Raw genomic sequence first — 15,516 nt, forward strand, 5'->3', positions numbered from 1 at the left:
TGTGTGTGTCTTTATGATGCCTGGCACAACAACAACAATTCTGCAGGTTTCACTGTTTCCATAACCACAGTCAGTAAATGACAGAGGTTTTTAAAAAAGCCAATGAGTCCCTGCCAAATATGAGAGGAAAAAAATACCTGGACAAAGAGGAAGGTGAGAGGGGAAAGGAGGTAAAGGGAGCAGACAAGATGGAAAGAAAAACAAAAAACAAAAAAACGTTTCGGGAAATCTATCAAGTTCTACCAATATTAAGCGACGAACCCCATGAACCCCATGTGCCTTTTCGAGCCATCTCATTTAAGACAGCTCTGGACAAACTTCACAGAAGGGTAAATGATATATAGGTGTCACTAATAAAATTTCAAAGAAAGTGAAAACTATCTCTTAGTTGTTACACTGCTGGGCTCTCCAGGCGAGCTCTGATGTCCGGCTGTGCACACGAGTAAACGAGCAAAAGACTTCCCTGACCCTCAGAGATCACCAACGGCGTGTTACTTCCTACCTCAGTGTGTAGCTGTGGAGTGATCAAAGCTGTGAGAACACACACGTACCATTTACCTCTCTAACCTCTTAACCCTTCTGTGTTAAGCAGCAGCCGCAATAAGAACTCGATCCTGAAAGTTTTAGAACGAAGGGCAAAAAGGCAACAGCAGGGTTACAGCAGCCAGCTGGGTGTGATCGATCAAAGATTAAGGTTAAGGCTTTTTTTTTTTTTTTAATTAATGTATTGCTATTCTATATGTGTATAACACGAGGTAGATGATGATGTTGTGTTTCAGTAAATTCTACTCTGCTGGACAGTAAAGCTGTACGGGTGTCAGTGGGGATTAATGACACTTGTGAGTACACATGATTAATAATTTTGGTTAAACAGCTTAAAGTCAAACTTTCAAAAAAGTACCTTAACACAGATCTTTTTTATTAGTTAAAACAGTGTCCAGTCAAGAAGTGCATAAAATTAACTGTTCATGTGATTCAGACTGAATAAGGAAACATCAAGATTCATGTCTGTAATTACAATTATTCTTAGAAATGTAAACGTGATAAATGTGTATCATGCGGCTATAAATCAGGCACTGTGTGGATCTGTGATTTGTGCTTACACAGATGGGAGAAACGATGACTTCATTCATACTAGACAGAAAAATGACTTCCGTTATGGGAAGTTTAACTCACAAACTGTAATGAGACACATTGCAAATAACTGACCTGAGATGGCGTTGGTGACAGACATGAGAGGAGAGTGCAAAGCAGGAGTGACTCCCCACACTGTGTGGTATCCCACGATGCCAGCCAGACCAAAGGTGGTGACCATCTGAGTGAAGGCAGCGTTGGGAGCTGACAGGCCCAGACCAAGCAGGGTGGCGATGCCTGGCACAGAGAGAAGAGAAGTTAAGGAAATAAAAGAAGTAGAGTAGCTCTGACTGCACAGCTGAAGGACACATTAAGAGTGAAATACAAAATGTATGCCTACTGAGGAGCTCCTATTTATTACTCACAGAATTAGGTGGAGAAAGTGTTTTAAATGCGCTGGCTCTTTTTCCTGGAATATTCTATAGAAGGAGCTGAAACTGTCAGAACTGGTTTATGTTGGAGCTGGAGTCTAAGAAAACAGTTCTGTCTTCATTTTAATCTCAAATATACGTAACTGGAAAAATAAAGGACGCATATGTGGTGGGCACTTGACCACCCATGTTGTCCTAATTCCCTGCACTTTAGCAGACAAGTTTATTTTATTACTTTGGCGACTATTCTTTTACAGACTGAATGCACATCCATGATGATCTAAATGGCTGCAGATAAATGGGTATTTACAGACAGTCCACACTGATTAAGAGGAGCTAACATCAGTAGTTGTGTGTTGGTGTTAAGTAGGAAACTACTCAAGCACCTAAACAATGTGTGAACCGCATCCAGTACATGTGCTACACTGACACAGAGGCTGTGTGGCGCCATAGGAACACCTCACCACAGCTCTACTTCAAACCAACACTCAGCGTGATGCTGTTTTTACAATGCACACTTCCTGACACTAACAGGGTGCCGGTGTGTGCATCTGTAACCTGCCTCTGTCACTTCTCGCCTCCTGTACACATTCCAACTGTTAACAAAAAGCTGAAAGACCACGACCTCCCCTAAGACCCTTTGATGACAGTTAAAATATATGAGAGTAAACTGTGTTAAAGAACACTTTAGTTGAATTACTCCACCCTAAATCTAAATTTAATGGTACACCCACAGTTATCTGCAACAACCAACCTCCAGTGTAAACCCCAGCACTGGTGAGTGTGGCCCTGAAAGGGGAAATCTGTGCAGCCTTCTCTGCCTCCAGTTCCTGGACGCTCTTCGTTTTAGGAGGCGCTGCGACAGGCACGTTGAGAGGCTGAGGAGCGGGGAACAGGTTCTTTCCTTTCTGGAGGTGACAAATAGAGAAACAAAAAGAGCAAACCATTTTTATGGCTCAGCTGGTAATGATCTTTGTCTGATTAAAAAAAAAAAAACACGGTGCAAAGTTATGAATTTAATATATGACACTTATCATGAAAGCAGTCCAAGCAAAGACCTCACTGATGATGATAACAGGAGGTATCCCAGTAAGATGCCCAAGGCCAGCTTAACTGACTCCTTTCGATGTGGAGGGATAGCGGCTCTACCCTGACCCCCCTCAAGAATGGTCAATCTCTTATCCTTTTAACTGTTCAGATTAATTAGGCAAGCTAATGGACAGGTACAATAAAAAATTGCTGTGTTTCAGCAGCATTTGTAAGACCATTACTATATTACTATATGAGTTAATTAATCTCTGAAATCTGCTCTTTTGAAGAAGTGAATAAGATTACAGACTAATATAAGCAAAATAATCTCTCTTATCTCTCTTTTCCTGTGCTAAAAAACATGGATTGAAGAAATCTGCAGCAGCTGTAGTGTGGTTTGCATATGGATATCCATATTGTAGTCAATATTTCAGCTGATTATTGCATTAACTTTGCTTAATCTAAAATTCTTAGAAGAATTCCATAAACAGGAGGTGAAAAATAAACGTGCTTGTAGCGTTGCTTGTAAATCATTAGACAAAGCAAAAATGAGAACCTCTGACTGCAATATTTAAATAACATAGAAATTAGAGTATATCATATGGCATAAAGATTTAATTTGCCTTGGGGTTTGGTGTAATGAGAGGACACTGCTTCATTTGCAGCTCTATAGAGACTATGATGCAAGAAGAATGCATGCTAAGAGTGACATCTAGTGACTGAGACATGATCCTACAACATGTGCAGATGGATGGAAAGGAGCAGTAAAGAACAGCTAGAAAATATTAGGTAAGGACAGCCAGAGAAAAGGCAGAAAATGTCCACCCAGCCAAAGATCACATTGGCGATACCAGCACGTTTGGCTTTGGGCTGCACAAGACCTCATACCTCCATGACAACAGATCCTCTGACAACGTGATCCATGGTCCCATAGTCGAACTCGTCCTTGACATCAAAGTAAAAGTTCTCCTTGTCGGGGCTGATCGCCCGGATCAACTTGGTGATGTTGTTGGAATACAAAGTGCTGGACTGAGTTGGTAAACGGCTGGGTAGGTCTGTGTAGCCAACATGGGTCACGCCCTGTAACAAAAAAATTAATATTTTAAAAAATTAAACTAAGCCAATCAATTAAAGAAAACCAAACAAAAACTTCCTTTTGTTTAAGTGTGAGAACGTCTAAAGAGTGTATGCACTGACCTTGTATACAGACAGCTCTCCAGGTACTGTGGTTTCAATGTTTCCACCTGCCTCAGCAGCCAGGTCCACCACCACTGAGCCATCTTTCATACTTTCTACCATTGGCTTGGTGATTAGGATGGGTGCCCGCCTACCTGCATTGTTAAAACAGAAAGACTAGGCTATTAATGCATCACTGGAAAGATGATTCAAAATTGCCCACATTTACAAAGTATCATATCACATCAGCCTCAATGGAACCTTAATCTCAAAGTATAACCTAGCAAGTAACTCATTGTCACTGCAATTAAGCTTACTGTGCCCACACTACATATAAAAATTGTTAAAAACAAAAGATTATTGGAACTGATGGGCACTTTTCTAAGAGTTGAGACGAGAATACACATCTCAAATCCTATTTCAAATGGAGAGAAATCTCTTTATGCAACCTTGATGCTGAGGACAGGGCTTGTGGCCACAGCCAACATTCTTATTCTGCCTGACACTGCGTTTCTCTGCATACCAGGGATAAGAGCAGTGCTGATGACAATGTCCACCTCCTGACACTGCTTAGCAAACAGCTTCATCTCTGCCTCTATAAACTCCTTAGACATTTCCTTGGCGTAGCCTCCCTGGCCTTCTCCTGACTCCTTAATGTCCACCTCCAGTGGTTCTGCACCCAGAGATTTAAACTGCTCCAAAGCTGCAGCTCTAGGAGAGAGGAAAATGAGAGGTTACTGGTAATTTCAAAATCTCAGATGAGCGCACATTACACGTGTGATAAAAACTGCAAAGATTAGCAAGTTAATATATTATTTAATGGAAAACTATTTGGTAACCATTTACTGAAGGAAATACCATCCTTCCTGTGCTCTGTTAAAGGAAAAAGTCCCAAACATTTAGCAGTTCTGCCTTCTGAAATCAGAGAACTTTATTTTCTACATTGTACATGAAAATAAAGTAACTGTCACCTAAATCAAGATATCAAGTTGGGATATGAGAGATAACAAGCACTTCTACTCATTTTCCTACATTCAATAAAGAAAAACAATAATCATGAAAATATCAGAAGAATAATCACTTCTAAAAATGATTATGTGGTACAATATGAGAAACACTGTATGTCCATAAAACTTGAAGAGAAACACACTGTGAATACTGTGTAACAGCAATAACACGTGTTAATGTCTCAGTCACACTAGAGTAAAAATAGGAAGCCAACCTCCTTGTGACTAGGAAAAACAAAATTGGTGGTTGTCTAGTGATTGCACTGAATTTTGTGCAGTAGCTGTGGCGACAAGCTGGTCAACCAGACGTTAAGCATACAACACCCTTAATGAGCACAACTCAGCCATTCTCAGATGCAATCGTTGGCATGTTTTTGCAGTAGGGAATGTGACTCAGATGGTTACCAACTGCACCAACTACGTCCCCATTATTGATGAGGTTCTGACTGAATTTATCACAGCTAATCACTATATTATCACAAACAGAGTATGCCAGCTGGACCCCAATCAATCGCAGACAGATTGCAGACTGAATCTGGCATAATAGTGGCTTCAATTTTGACTTTATCCGTTAGGTCTACAAAGTCTGCAAATAGTCAGAGATCTGTCTGTGAAGGTTTTCAGTCATCCAGGTCATCGTAGTCTAAGGAGCTTGGAATGAAAAGCGTCTGGACTTCTTTCTCTTCAAGCAACTCAAAGAAGTCCAGACGCTTTTCTTTCCAAGCTCCTTAGACAAGTCCGAGATCTGGTTGCTGACTTTAACTGCTGTAAAAAAAAAAAATCTATAGGACAGCAAGTTCACTGCACACAGAAAATTAGCATGACTGTAGAATTAACTATATAAAACTGAACGGTATAGTATATGAAGGGATAAAGGCCCTTACATTTACAAAGCCCTTGTTTTCTTTGAATTTTCCATGTACAGCAGGTATAAGGAACTCAAAGGAAAGAAGGCATGCATTCCTTCACTTTTCTCTTAGCATTTTACTGCTGCTGCTTCAAAGTGTTCAACTGCCAAAGACAGTTTTTATTGTGAAAAAGCCAAAGGAGACACAATGCCTTTGTCGCTGTGATTAACTGCGATATTAGATGTTGCCATTGTAGCCGCTAGTTCTACACTAAGTTAATAATACTGACTATATTAGCTGGTGAACAAAAACCAATAACAAATAATATTTTGCAGTCAATAATTTTTCTAACCTCGTATCAAATCCTCTGACAATGGCTCCCATGGCTCTGGCGGTGCCCGCTGCTGCCAACCCAGCCACGCCACCTCCAATGATGAGCACCTATTAAAGAAGGCGTACAAATACTAGTTAAGGATGACCAGAGTTATGGCCCGTGCTTAAAGTTAAAACTGGCAGAGTCACATTCACAGACGCATACCTACTAAATAAAAGAAATGCTACCTCCAAAAGTACACGGACTCAGACTACACACCTTTGCAGGAGGCACTTTCCCGGCTGCTGTAATTTGTCCAGTGAAAAACCGTCCAAAGCTGTTAGCTGCCAGCACCACTGCCTTGTACCTGAAAAGACAGGGAATTCATAACAAAAAAAACAATGAATATAGATGTGCTAAATGCAAAAAAGAAAGAAAAATTAAGCAGTTGCTAAAACATCTGAAGAAATGTTTTCCTTTTTCTGGTCTGGGTCTGTAATCCAACATTTTGTTTATAAGACAAGAGTACAGGAAGACAGGAGCAGATCATTCAACTGGACGCAAGCAGTCAACAATACGTGCCTTGAAGGCACCGTGAACATACCCTGCGATGTTTGCCATGGAGCTCAGTGCATCGTAACCCTGGGCAATGGTGACTCTGGGCACCTGGTCCATAGCCAGGACAGTTGCTTTCTTCTTGGACAGCATGTCCATCAGCTCAGGGTTCTGAGCTGGATAGATGAAGCTGATCAAAGTAGATGCATCCTTCATCATATCCACCTCATGCACACCCAGAGCAGGGTTGAAAATAGGAGCACGGACCTGGAAGCAGACAAATTTAGCTCAGATAGTTCAAAACGAACGTAGTGTGACCAGAAATAACTGATCAGATCTTATCGAGATCAGTTTATCCCAGAGTATATATCAAAGCTACTATAGAGTACTGCAAGTGTTTCCTATATTTTTATAGATATGTATATTTCTACCTTTTCTTCTACATCAGCCAACTACAGTGCAGTGTTTTAGTTTTGGTTTTAGTGTTTTTTAGTTCTGACTTTTTTTATGCTATGAAGTTAACGCCATCAGTTCCAGTTCAGACTCACCCACTGGTTTCATCAGTAGTATATTACAGTTACCAAGGCTCTTTCATGAGTGACCAATGCACTAAAACTCAGGTCCATACTGGTACGTATAGTATCCAAGGAAGTAAGGATCCAGTGGGTTGTGTTTAAAGTAAGTCATCCACAGCAACCTTCACTTCTCTCTGACATTTTTCCACTTTCATATTAGTTTAGATTATAAAATAACAAACCTTTAATTATAAATGATTATTAAATAAGAACCTGTAAAAACATGAAGCTGCTTCTCATTTTCTTAGAATCGCTGCCTTTTTCTCATCCTCAACCACCATGTCTGACGTGAAGACAGACAGTTTAATTGTTTTGGGATAGTGACATGTTTTTTCCCTGCATTCACATACTCTGTCATTCCTCCACATCCTCCTACACCTACACCACAAGACACACATCACGCCAAAAGCTGCTGTCATCATCAAAACTCTGACTTCCTTCCTTTCCCCCACTTCCTTCTCTTATCCCTCATTATCTCTTCTTAACCAGTCAGTCAGATAGTGATACATTTCTGGCACAGGTTTCATTCAACCGCCTTTTGTGCCCTCCTCGTCCCTCTCCACAACACACCCTCTCTTTATTTAAGACTTACCTTAACCACCACATCAGATGCTAAGACATCTTTGAGGTCTTTAATTGTTGCTCCGGCCTGGGCGTACTGTTCATCACCGAACTTGGAAGACTCTCCAGCTCCGGACTCCACAACAACATTGAAACCCTGTTTGATGAGTGCCTGGACGCCGGCAGGCGATAGCGCCACTCTGCGTTCATTCTGGAAAATTTCTTTGGGAACTCCGACTGTGAGTTGTTTGTATGGAATACCTAGAGAGGGAAAAATGATCTGGTGAAACTCACAAACTGAAGGAAATTTTTAACGAGCTACAAAAGCTAAGGTGAAATAACTAAATATTGAATCCTTAACGAAGAAAGATGGTAGAAATGTGCAGTGTGTTTCTGGGTTTGAACGACTGAAGATGCCATGTTCCAAAACAGCAGAAAGATATAGTGACAATAAACAAGCCACAACATTTTGTTTATGTATCTTTGCTACTACTACATGAAAGGACAACTTAGCTGAGTTTACCATAAACATATAAATAACGGCCTTTGTTTGCATTCCTGATAAGATTTTTCTCTTCATGTGACATTTGCAAATTAGCAGTACACATAAACTACAGCTTGGACTGCTGGTAAATTCATCAGTTTTGCAGGTATTTTGAGTCTCTCATTTACTAATCAAAGCTGACCTGATTCAAATGGTGACATAAAAAGGGGAGTATGATATGAGAGAATAACAAGGGATAAATTAGTAGCAAAAGAGAAACTGAAAAGAAAACAAGAGAAAGAACAAACTGAAAACGTAAGAGTCTTTTTTTTAGTACTTTCTTTTTCAAGTGACAGGCAGGCACATGCTTTATTGGCTCCTATGGGAAATTCCACTGCATTTCCTTCCTGCAGGCTCCTCAACCCATTCACATGAACCTTTACTCTTTTCTGCTCCTGCTGCTACAGTGACCCATCCTATGGCCACTTTGGGTTTACAGGAGGCGTCGCAGCACAAGACGGCCCAGAATTTATTTTCTGAGCCAACCATGTGAATATGGTCTATAAATCAAAGGTCACTACTGATATAAGAACCCTATCTACCAAAAAAAATGCTCTCAGGTAGCCTTCCGGTAAAAATTAGGATTACTGAATAAACACGCTGAGTAGACAACAGCAGATAAACCCATTCACCACTAAAAGCAGTGACCAAGGGCTGTTGATTACCTTTTTTTTTGTTTACTTGTTTCTGCTAAAGACCTAATCAATTACTGCATATGTAATGTGCCATTTTCAACAAATTAATGTAGTCCGATTGCAAACATATGGATAGATCGATGATGATCAAAGTGATCCGTGTTAATCCCTTCACATATCAACAACACTTGCAACACAGACATGTGCACGGAAGACCCGGTGCAGACACAAGAGACAAGACAAGTGAAGATAGTCTTATGAGTTGAAGATAACTTATTACGTTACTGTCAGTGCAATGAAAGCTTCCACGACTGAAACTCTGAGCCTGCGGCCTCGACACCTTCTCCTATGAATGAAACATTGAAAAGGGCAGACCCTCAGCGGCACGTGATTGTTGTTTTTAAATAAACATGTTTACACTGTGCCGATATTCTTGGAAATGAGGACAAGAGGAAATGCTGAGAAGCTGACAGGCCTGGGTTGTTTCAAAGGAGGGGATGCTTAGACGTATGGCAAACCAGCCTTTTATTATACAGGGATATAATAATCATTGATTGGGCTGAGATAAAAACTTACAAATAAGATCAGTGATTTTTTTTTTTTTTTTAGAATAGTGCTGAAGCAGGTCTCTCTCAGCTCAATTTTACAAAAGAAGTCAGAAGCATCATGCTGTGCTCATTTGTTTACTCTAATCCCACAGTCATTTATGTCTTGCTTGCAAGTTATGCCAACACCATACACAACATGCAGCAAAGTCTGATCTTGTCCACTTTACAGAACAAAACCCGTCTCACGTAAACACATGCTTTCAGATTATGCTGTCAGTCTATAGGTTCTCTGGAGGTCAAAGCATAATCACACGTAAGCATGTGTGCCCCTCCTACATGAGATCATAATCTGACACTTGTGTGTCCAGAATAAACGCTGCCAGCTGTTACTGGAGCGAGCTAAACTGCAGGACTGTCAACCCATGTCACCGTGAAGCAAAGGAAACCGGCACACGCAGACATAAAGCTCCTCTAACCAGCTGGTACTGGCTTCACAGTGATCACACCTGCTGCCTCAGAAACGTCAAACTGAGAATGTCCCTGAAACTGGGGTATGCACTATATGATATTTAAACAGAAAGCAACACCGACTCTAAACCAAAACTCCAAAACAAAACTGACTCCAAACTGAAAAACTGCTGTGTGAGACTGAAGTTTGTCCTCTGGATTAACTATTTCATAACATTGACCTTCAAAACAAGCATGCAAGAATGAATGAATAGAATGCTACAACAGTGATTAAAGTGAACTGAATAACCCTCTATCTGTTTTACATAATGAGTAGCAGACACCTGTAACACTCATGCTGTACACCTGACACACAAGTACTTGAGAAAAGACATGGACGCTACAGGTGGTGTTGCTCCTGTGGCTATCAGCGGTTAAATATCTACCTATATCTCAATAAAGATATGTCTCAATGAAACAGTAGAAAAACCCAGCCTGCTATCCAAGAATGACCATTCATACATAATTGTGAATTTCATAGCATTATTCTTATATAGGAACATTAGGTCACAAAAGCTTACACCTAGCAATAAAACACTGTTCCAGGCCTGGGTCACCTTGCCCATTTTATGGATTACGAAGACAGTCAATAAAACAAAGAGTCACACCACACTGATTATAGCATTAAAGATTTTTTAACTTACGCTCCTCACTGTGCAGCGCCTTACCTGGACTAGCACATCGCCCGAGAGCTTGATGGGTCCTAAAAAACCGCAGACATGTTGACTTGATGGTACGGCCACTCTGCAGCTTTACAGCAGAAACCCCGCTGAACACAGGCGCTGAGCAGCTGGCCGCCACAACTCGGAGGAGGCTAGCCATGGTGCACGCACACACACCTGACACTCACACTGCAGGAGGAGCTATAGAGGACAGACAACAGCCCTCCTGGGGAGGAGACATGAAAAGAGAGAGAGGGGAGGGTGGTTAGAGGTTAAGAAGAACTGCAGGATGAAACTATGTTGAAGTGAGAGGAAAAAATAAGCATGTTGAATATTTTTCCCGATCCCAGAATTAGAATCCAACTACACACACGTCAAATCCTTTCACAGAAAACTGTCCTTCCCTTGCACATCAAGGACATGCAAGTGACCGCTGTTTATGCAACAGGTCACATAGCTGCACTAAAATTCAACACCTTATTATGAGTGCGTCGCTAGCTCGCATATCAACCTAACTGTGCACTAATAAACCCACAGAGAACTACAATCACTTATTTTAATTGCAGCAAACCAAATGATTCAAAGGCAGTAAACAGCATGTGTGGTGTAGTGTGTTTGCTTTAAAAGAAGATAATATGACTGGGACAAACTAGGAGAGGAGGCTTGTGCAGAAGGGTTCAAACTAGACCGCACTGGCTACAAGCTCTACTGTGCCACTTTTTATGTCTTGAGTAAAGGTTAAAAACATGTACCAATCATTAGTGCAGAGAGTGGAGTTCAAGGGACTCAATTAACTGAGGGAAAAAAACCCCTCAATATTTCAAGTAATTTGTCAAGCAAAACAATCATATTATTTGCTGGTTGAGCTTTGCGAGTGGAAAATAGAGTTACTGTGTAAACTGCAATCAATACTATTAATTGAGCTGTCTGTCATTTTTTTGTAAAAAGTCTAAAGAGTTAATAACAATGTCTTAGTACACAAAAAACATAAGTGATAAATTATAAACAGCAATCAATACATCATTAAATCTAAATAGAGTCATACAATCATAGCGTAGGCACATTAATGAATATGCCTGTAAACATTTTAAATTAAGTTATTTATTGTTATTTCATTATTGAATTAAGCTCTCAATCTAGAGTGAAACAGTAGTCAAAATGTAGCAGGCCACATATGACCAACAATATTCAAAAACTACCCAAGAAAACAAAACTGTACAACTTCATAAACAAAAAACAGTCATTTGATGTTTACTGATAATTAAGAAGCTCATTAACAATGGGATCTCTCAGTGTACAGCCTTGGATGTACATACACTGTTTGGATATTTCATGTTAGACATTTTTTAGTAATATTCTTATCATTATTATTATTGATTTTTGCAGACATTCAGTTGGAGCACAAAAGTTGAGCAGTCCTCAGTAAACCAAGACTGAAGTTAAACAGGCCTGAATGAAACGTGGCAACATAAACGCAAAATGAACTACGTGTATGCATTAATAAACAAACAACAACACGAATAAAGGTCGATAAAAGTTAATTGTGGCTCATTTAAAGGCGGTAGTTGAGGGTTTGTTTGTTTTTTTAATCTGTAACTACCACGTCATTGAGTTTCAGCTAACATGCAGCTAACAGTTAGCTAAAGATACATAAAGATAACCACCAACATCATCATCATCAAGCTGCTTGGGTCTGCTGCTTTGTGTTCAATGTCCTAGCTTAACCCGCTCTGAGCACCGTTAACCTTTCCACCACCTCGTGAGTCACCAGTAAAACAAACCCACATATCAATGGCTTCCTTACAATAACAACAACACAGCGGTGTCATTCAAAGAATCCGGAGCATAAAAGCTGGTGCATTAAACGCATTTCAGGCGGGCCAGCTCTCACACAGCTTCCATTGCGAATCAAGAGACAACACGGTCACAATCCAGGCGGGCAGCTCGCTTCTCTTTTTGTCTGTACCCGTGACAAAATATATAAGGGGGGGGGGGGGGGGGGGGGGGGGGGGGGTGAGGAAGCTAACCTGAGCTAGCGCTAGCTTGCATACAAAGTCAGATGGTTCTGATTCATACGTGTAGGCGACGTGTGAGTCAAAAAGGCCCCCTGCACACTCGCAGAAATGCAAACCGAAACAAATGCATGGTGGAAAGCGAGAGTGGAGAGATTATCGATTGATAACTCGACTGACCTTTGAAGACAGTCCCCGGCTCTGTGCAGCACAGGCGAACTTTGCGACGACCCGGAAGGAGTGAGGAGAAGCGGCCGGCACAGAGACGTGATTGGACCTCGGGAGATGCGTCAGAGGATATCAGACGGCGCATGATGCGCTGTCACTGTCAGTGCCGTTTCACAATTGTCTTTGGCTTGTCAACGTTTCTTTTTATGCTTTATGATAACTTTTCCACATATTATATGTCATCAGATTTACCGAAAACAGCCTTAATTCAGACGCAAAGTTATGCTGAAGCCTTTCCATATGCTGGAAAAGACTAATGAGCACATTTCTGTAATGTACCTGAAAAATGCATTAAAAAAACCGTTAAAGGTGCAACTCTGCATGGCCCCACTGAGGGGCGCTCTACTACAGTTTACTAAATCTGAGGCTCCGCTTGGTTCATTGAGTTTACTGTACTGTTTATGTGTTGCTTTCCGTATTTTCTTTCACTTCGTGGATAAAGCAGCCCTCAGCCAATAATCTAATTTTTTTTGTTCCTGCACAGAGGAATTGTTGGTCTCCCCAAAGTAGCACTGAGCCAAAGAAATAGGCTATTGCCAGCTGTGTTTCATTAATGCATGCTCAGTGCTGTGAAAAAGTATATACCCCTTCCTTTCTGCAAATGAAAAGCAGGAAGAGGGCGGATATTTTTTCAAAGCACTGAAAAATGCAATGTATGAGGACCCACTTGTGCTTATATCTCAGGTTACCCCAGAAAGATTCATTCTGAGCTACGAGAAGCCCCATCTACATTTGGAGTAAACATTACAAAATTCACTTTTGCATGGGTCTACAGATGCTTACTTGGGAACCTGGATTAAAAAAACAATACTTAGGGCCAACTTTCAGGGCTGAGACTTGCACTGAGGTTGATTTAATTGTGTGCGATTCATGTGCATTAATGTGTGCACATGTAACAGTCTCACATAGTCACAAAGCCAGCTATGCACTTCGCATACTTGGCATGCCCACTGTTAATAACTAGGATGTCCTTGCTTTGAGGTGACCCTCTCTGTGGCCCTACTAGGCATCATATAAGCAAAAGGTAGACATTTGACACAGATGTCCAATTCATAGGATTTGGTCAATATTAGTGAGGGGCTTTTTTAAGGTGTTTACCTTGAGTTGTTTATCTTTTCAGTAAACCTAGCTGACAATGTTTTTCACAGACCAGACTCCAAAATGCTTTTCTATTCAGATTAAAACATGTTTTTTGTGGTCACCGGAAGGTTGGGGGTCCCTGGAGTTTTTTTTGTTCATCGTGGCAGGTCAGTTATCTCAATTTACTATCCATACAAATATATTTGTACAAATTTAAATCTTACATCTTTTCTCTGTGTTTATGATTTGGAGACTGATTTTATAGGCGTCGTCCCCCTTGTGATGTCATCATGTGCGACCTCATACTGACCTGAGGCTGTGGTGCATTTGATTATGTTAGCATGTCATTGTAATCTTACATACAAAACACTAAACTCAACACCTGGGCTTCATTTGGTATGGTGGAGACTGCACAGCTGTATGAAATTCAGCATTCTCGTGCAAAGTGTAATATGAATGGTGCTGTGAAGTCAGCGGAAGAGGCTTTCACTCTGTTATTCTTGGTCTTCACCCAAAGATATCTCATCATGGTAAATGTAAGCTGGTACACTGTCTGAAATGAAATCTGACATCATGATCGTCTCTTAAATGGTGTATTTCCTATGAAAAATCACATTTTTGTGCTAATGGGGAGGTGAATTCTTACTGTTTTTAGCTTTTAACTGTGTATCATTATTAGTGGAAAAATAAAAGCTTTACAAAAACTGATACACGACCTGTATTGACACTGAAACAACAAGATAGCAGCTTCTTTATGTGTCTTTGTTTATGCTATTCTTAGCTTCTTTTCTCTCACATTCATTCACATGTAAATAGAACAAATCCTCTATTTCTCACACACAGTGATCATCTGGTTCTCTTTATCAGGACCACAGCGCGGGATGCACTGTGGCTGCACCTGGTTCTCATTGTATTTCATTTCACTCTACAGACAGCTCTTCTAATTGCACTGACAGCCTGCATTCTTCCATTGTCTTTATTTTGTCTCTATTCTCACCAAATTCCATTTTTGAGGTCAAGAAACATGTGCAAGAATATTTAGAATGTCATAACTCTTCAAAGCATGTGTTTTTCAGTCCATCTGACAAAAAATTCTACCTGTTGCACTTCCTTGCTATGTGCAGTAGATCCACTAATAATTTGTTACAAATGAAATTACATATAAAATACTAACAATGTGCAGTTTTCATACTTATGTGGATACCTTATTTATATGATACAAAAAATTGCATTTGATTTATTTTAGTTTCATATTATAAGGATGTAAAAAACATGAAATATTTGCTTGCTTTATAGCGTAAGGGCAATAATTCTAGAGTAAACCATTTATAGTCACTAGCCATTTTATTAGGGAAACCTGTTCAACCTCTTTTAATGCAAATATCTAATCAGCCAATCACATCACATGGTTATCACTGTATTTAGGCAACAGAAGACTGGAAAGACTACCTGTTCTGATGAGGTTCCATTTATACTGGAAAATTCATATGGTAGGATCTGAATCTGGCATAAATAGCCTGAAAAGCATGGATCCACCCTGACAGTTTAAGCTGTTGGCCATGTAATGGCATGCCAGTCATGTCAATATGGACCAAAAAAAACCTCCAACACCTTGTTGAATCTACACCACAAAGAATTAAAAGGTGTTCAACCCAGTAGTAGCAATGTTTACCTAATAAAAAGTGCCCAGTAAGTGAACATAACAATAATTACTAAGATCACTACTAAGAA

The 15,516-nt window shown here is 40.3% G+C and overlaps 1 protein-coding gene across 2 annotated transcripts in view; it reads right to left on the reverse strand.

The window, feature by feature from the left end:
• Window positions 1–12,715, reverse strand: part of nnt (nicotinamide nucleotide transhydrogenase) — a 37,460-nt gene extending 24,745 nt beyond the window's left edge. The window contains exons 1-11 of one of the 2 annotated variants that reach the window (XM_063478666.1): window positions 12,658–12,715; window positions 10,472–10,691; window positions 7,601–7,830; window positions 6,483–6,700; window positions 6,158–6,245; window positions 5,918–6,006; window positions 4,234–4,421; window positions 3,732–3,865; window positions 3,423–3,614; window positions 2,260–2,413; window positions 1,210–1,371 (exon numbers count right to left, since the gene is read on the reverse strand). In XM_063478666.1, the coding sequence (XP_063334736.1) occupies window positions 1,210–1,371; window positions 2,260–2,413; window positions 3,423–3,614; window positions 3,732–3,865; window positions 4,234–4,421; window positions 5,918–6,006; window positions 6,158–6,245; window positions 6,483–6,700; window positions 7,601–7,830; window positions 10,472–10,625 (1,609 nt within the window). In that variant the 5' untranslated portion in view covers window positions 10,626–10,691; window positions 12,658–12,715. Of the gene's footprint in view, window positions 1–1,209; window positions 1,372–2,259; window positions 2,414–3,422; window positions 3,615–3,731; window positions 3,866–4,233; window positions 4,422–5,917; window positions 6,007–6,157; window positions 6,246–6,482; window positions 6,701–7,600; window positions 7,831–10,471; window positions 10,692–12,269; window positions 12,399–12,657 lie in introns of those variants that run through there. The other variant, XM_063478665.1, reaches the window with a different exon arrangement.
• Window positions 12,716–15,516: the final 2,801 nt, after the last annotated feature.

Source organism: Pelmatolapia mariae, linkage group LG7, assembly GCF_036321145.2.
Source record: "Pelmatolapia mariae isolate MD_Pm_ZW linkage group LG7, Pm_UMD_F_2, whole genome shotgun sequence".
In the NCBI taxonomy this organism is placed as follows: domain Eukaryota; kingdom Metazoa; phylum Chordata; class Actinopteri; order Cichliformes; family Cichlidae; genus Pelmatolapia; species Pelmatolapia mariae.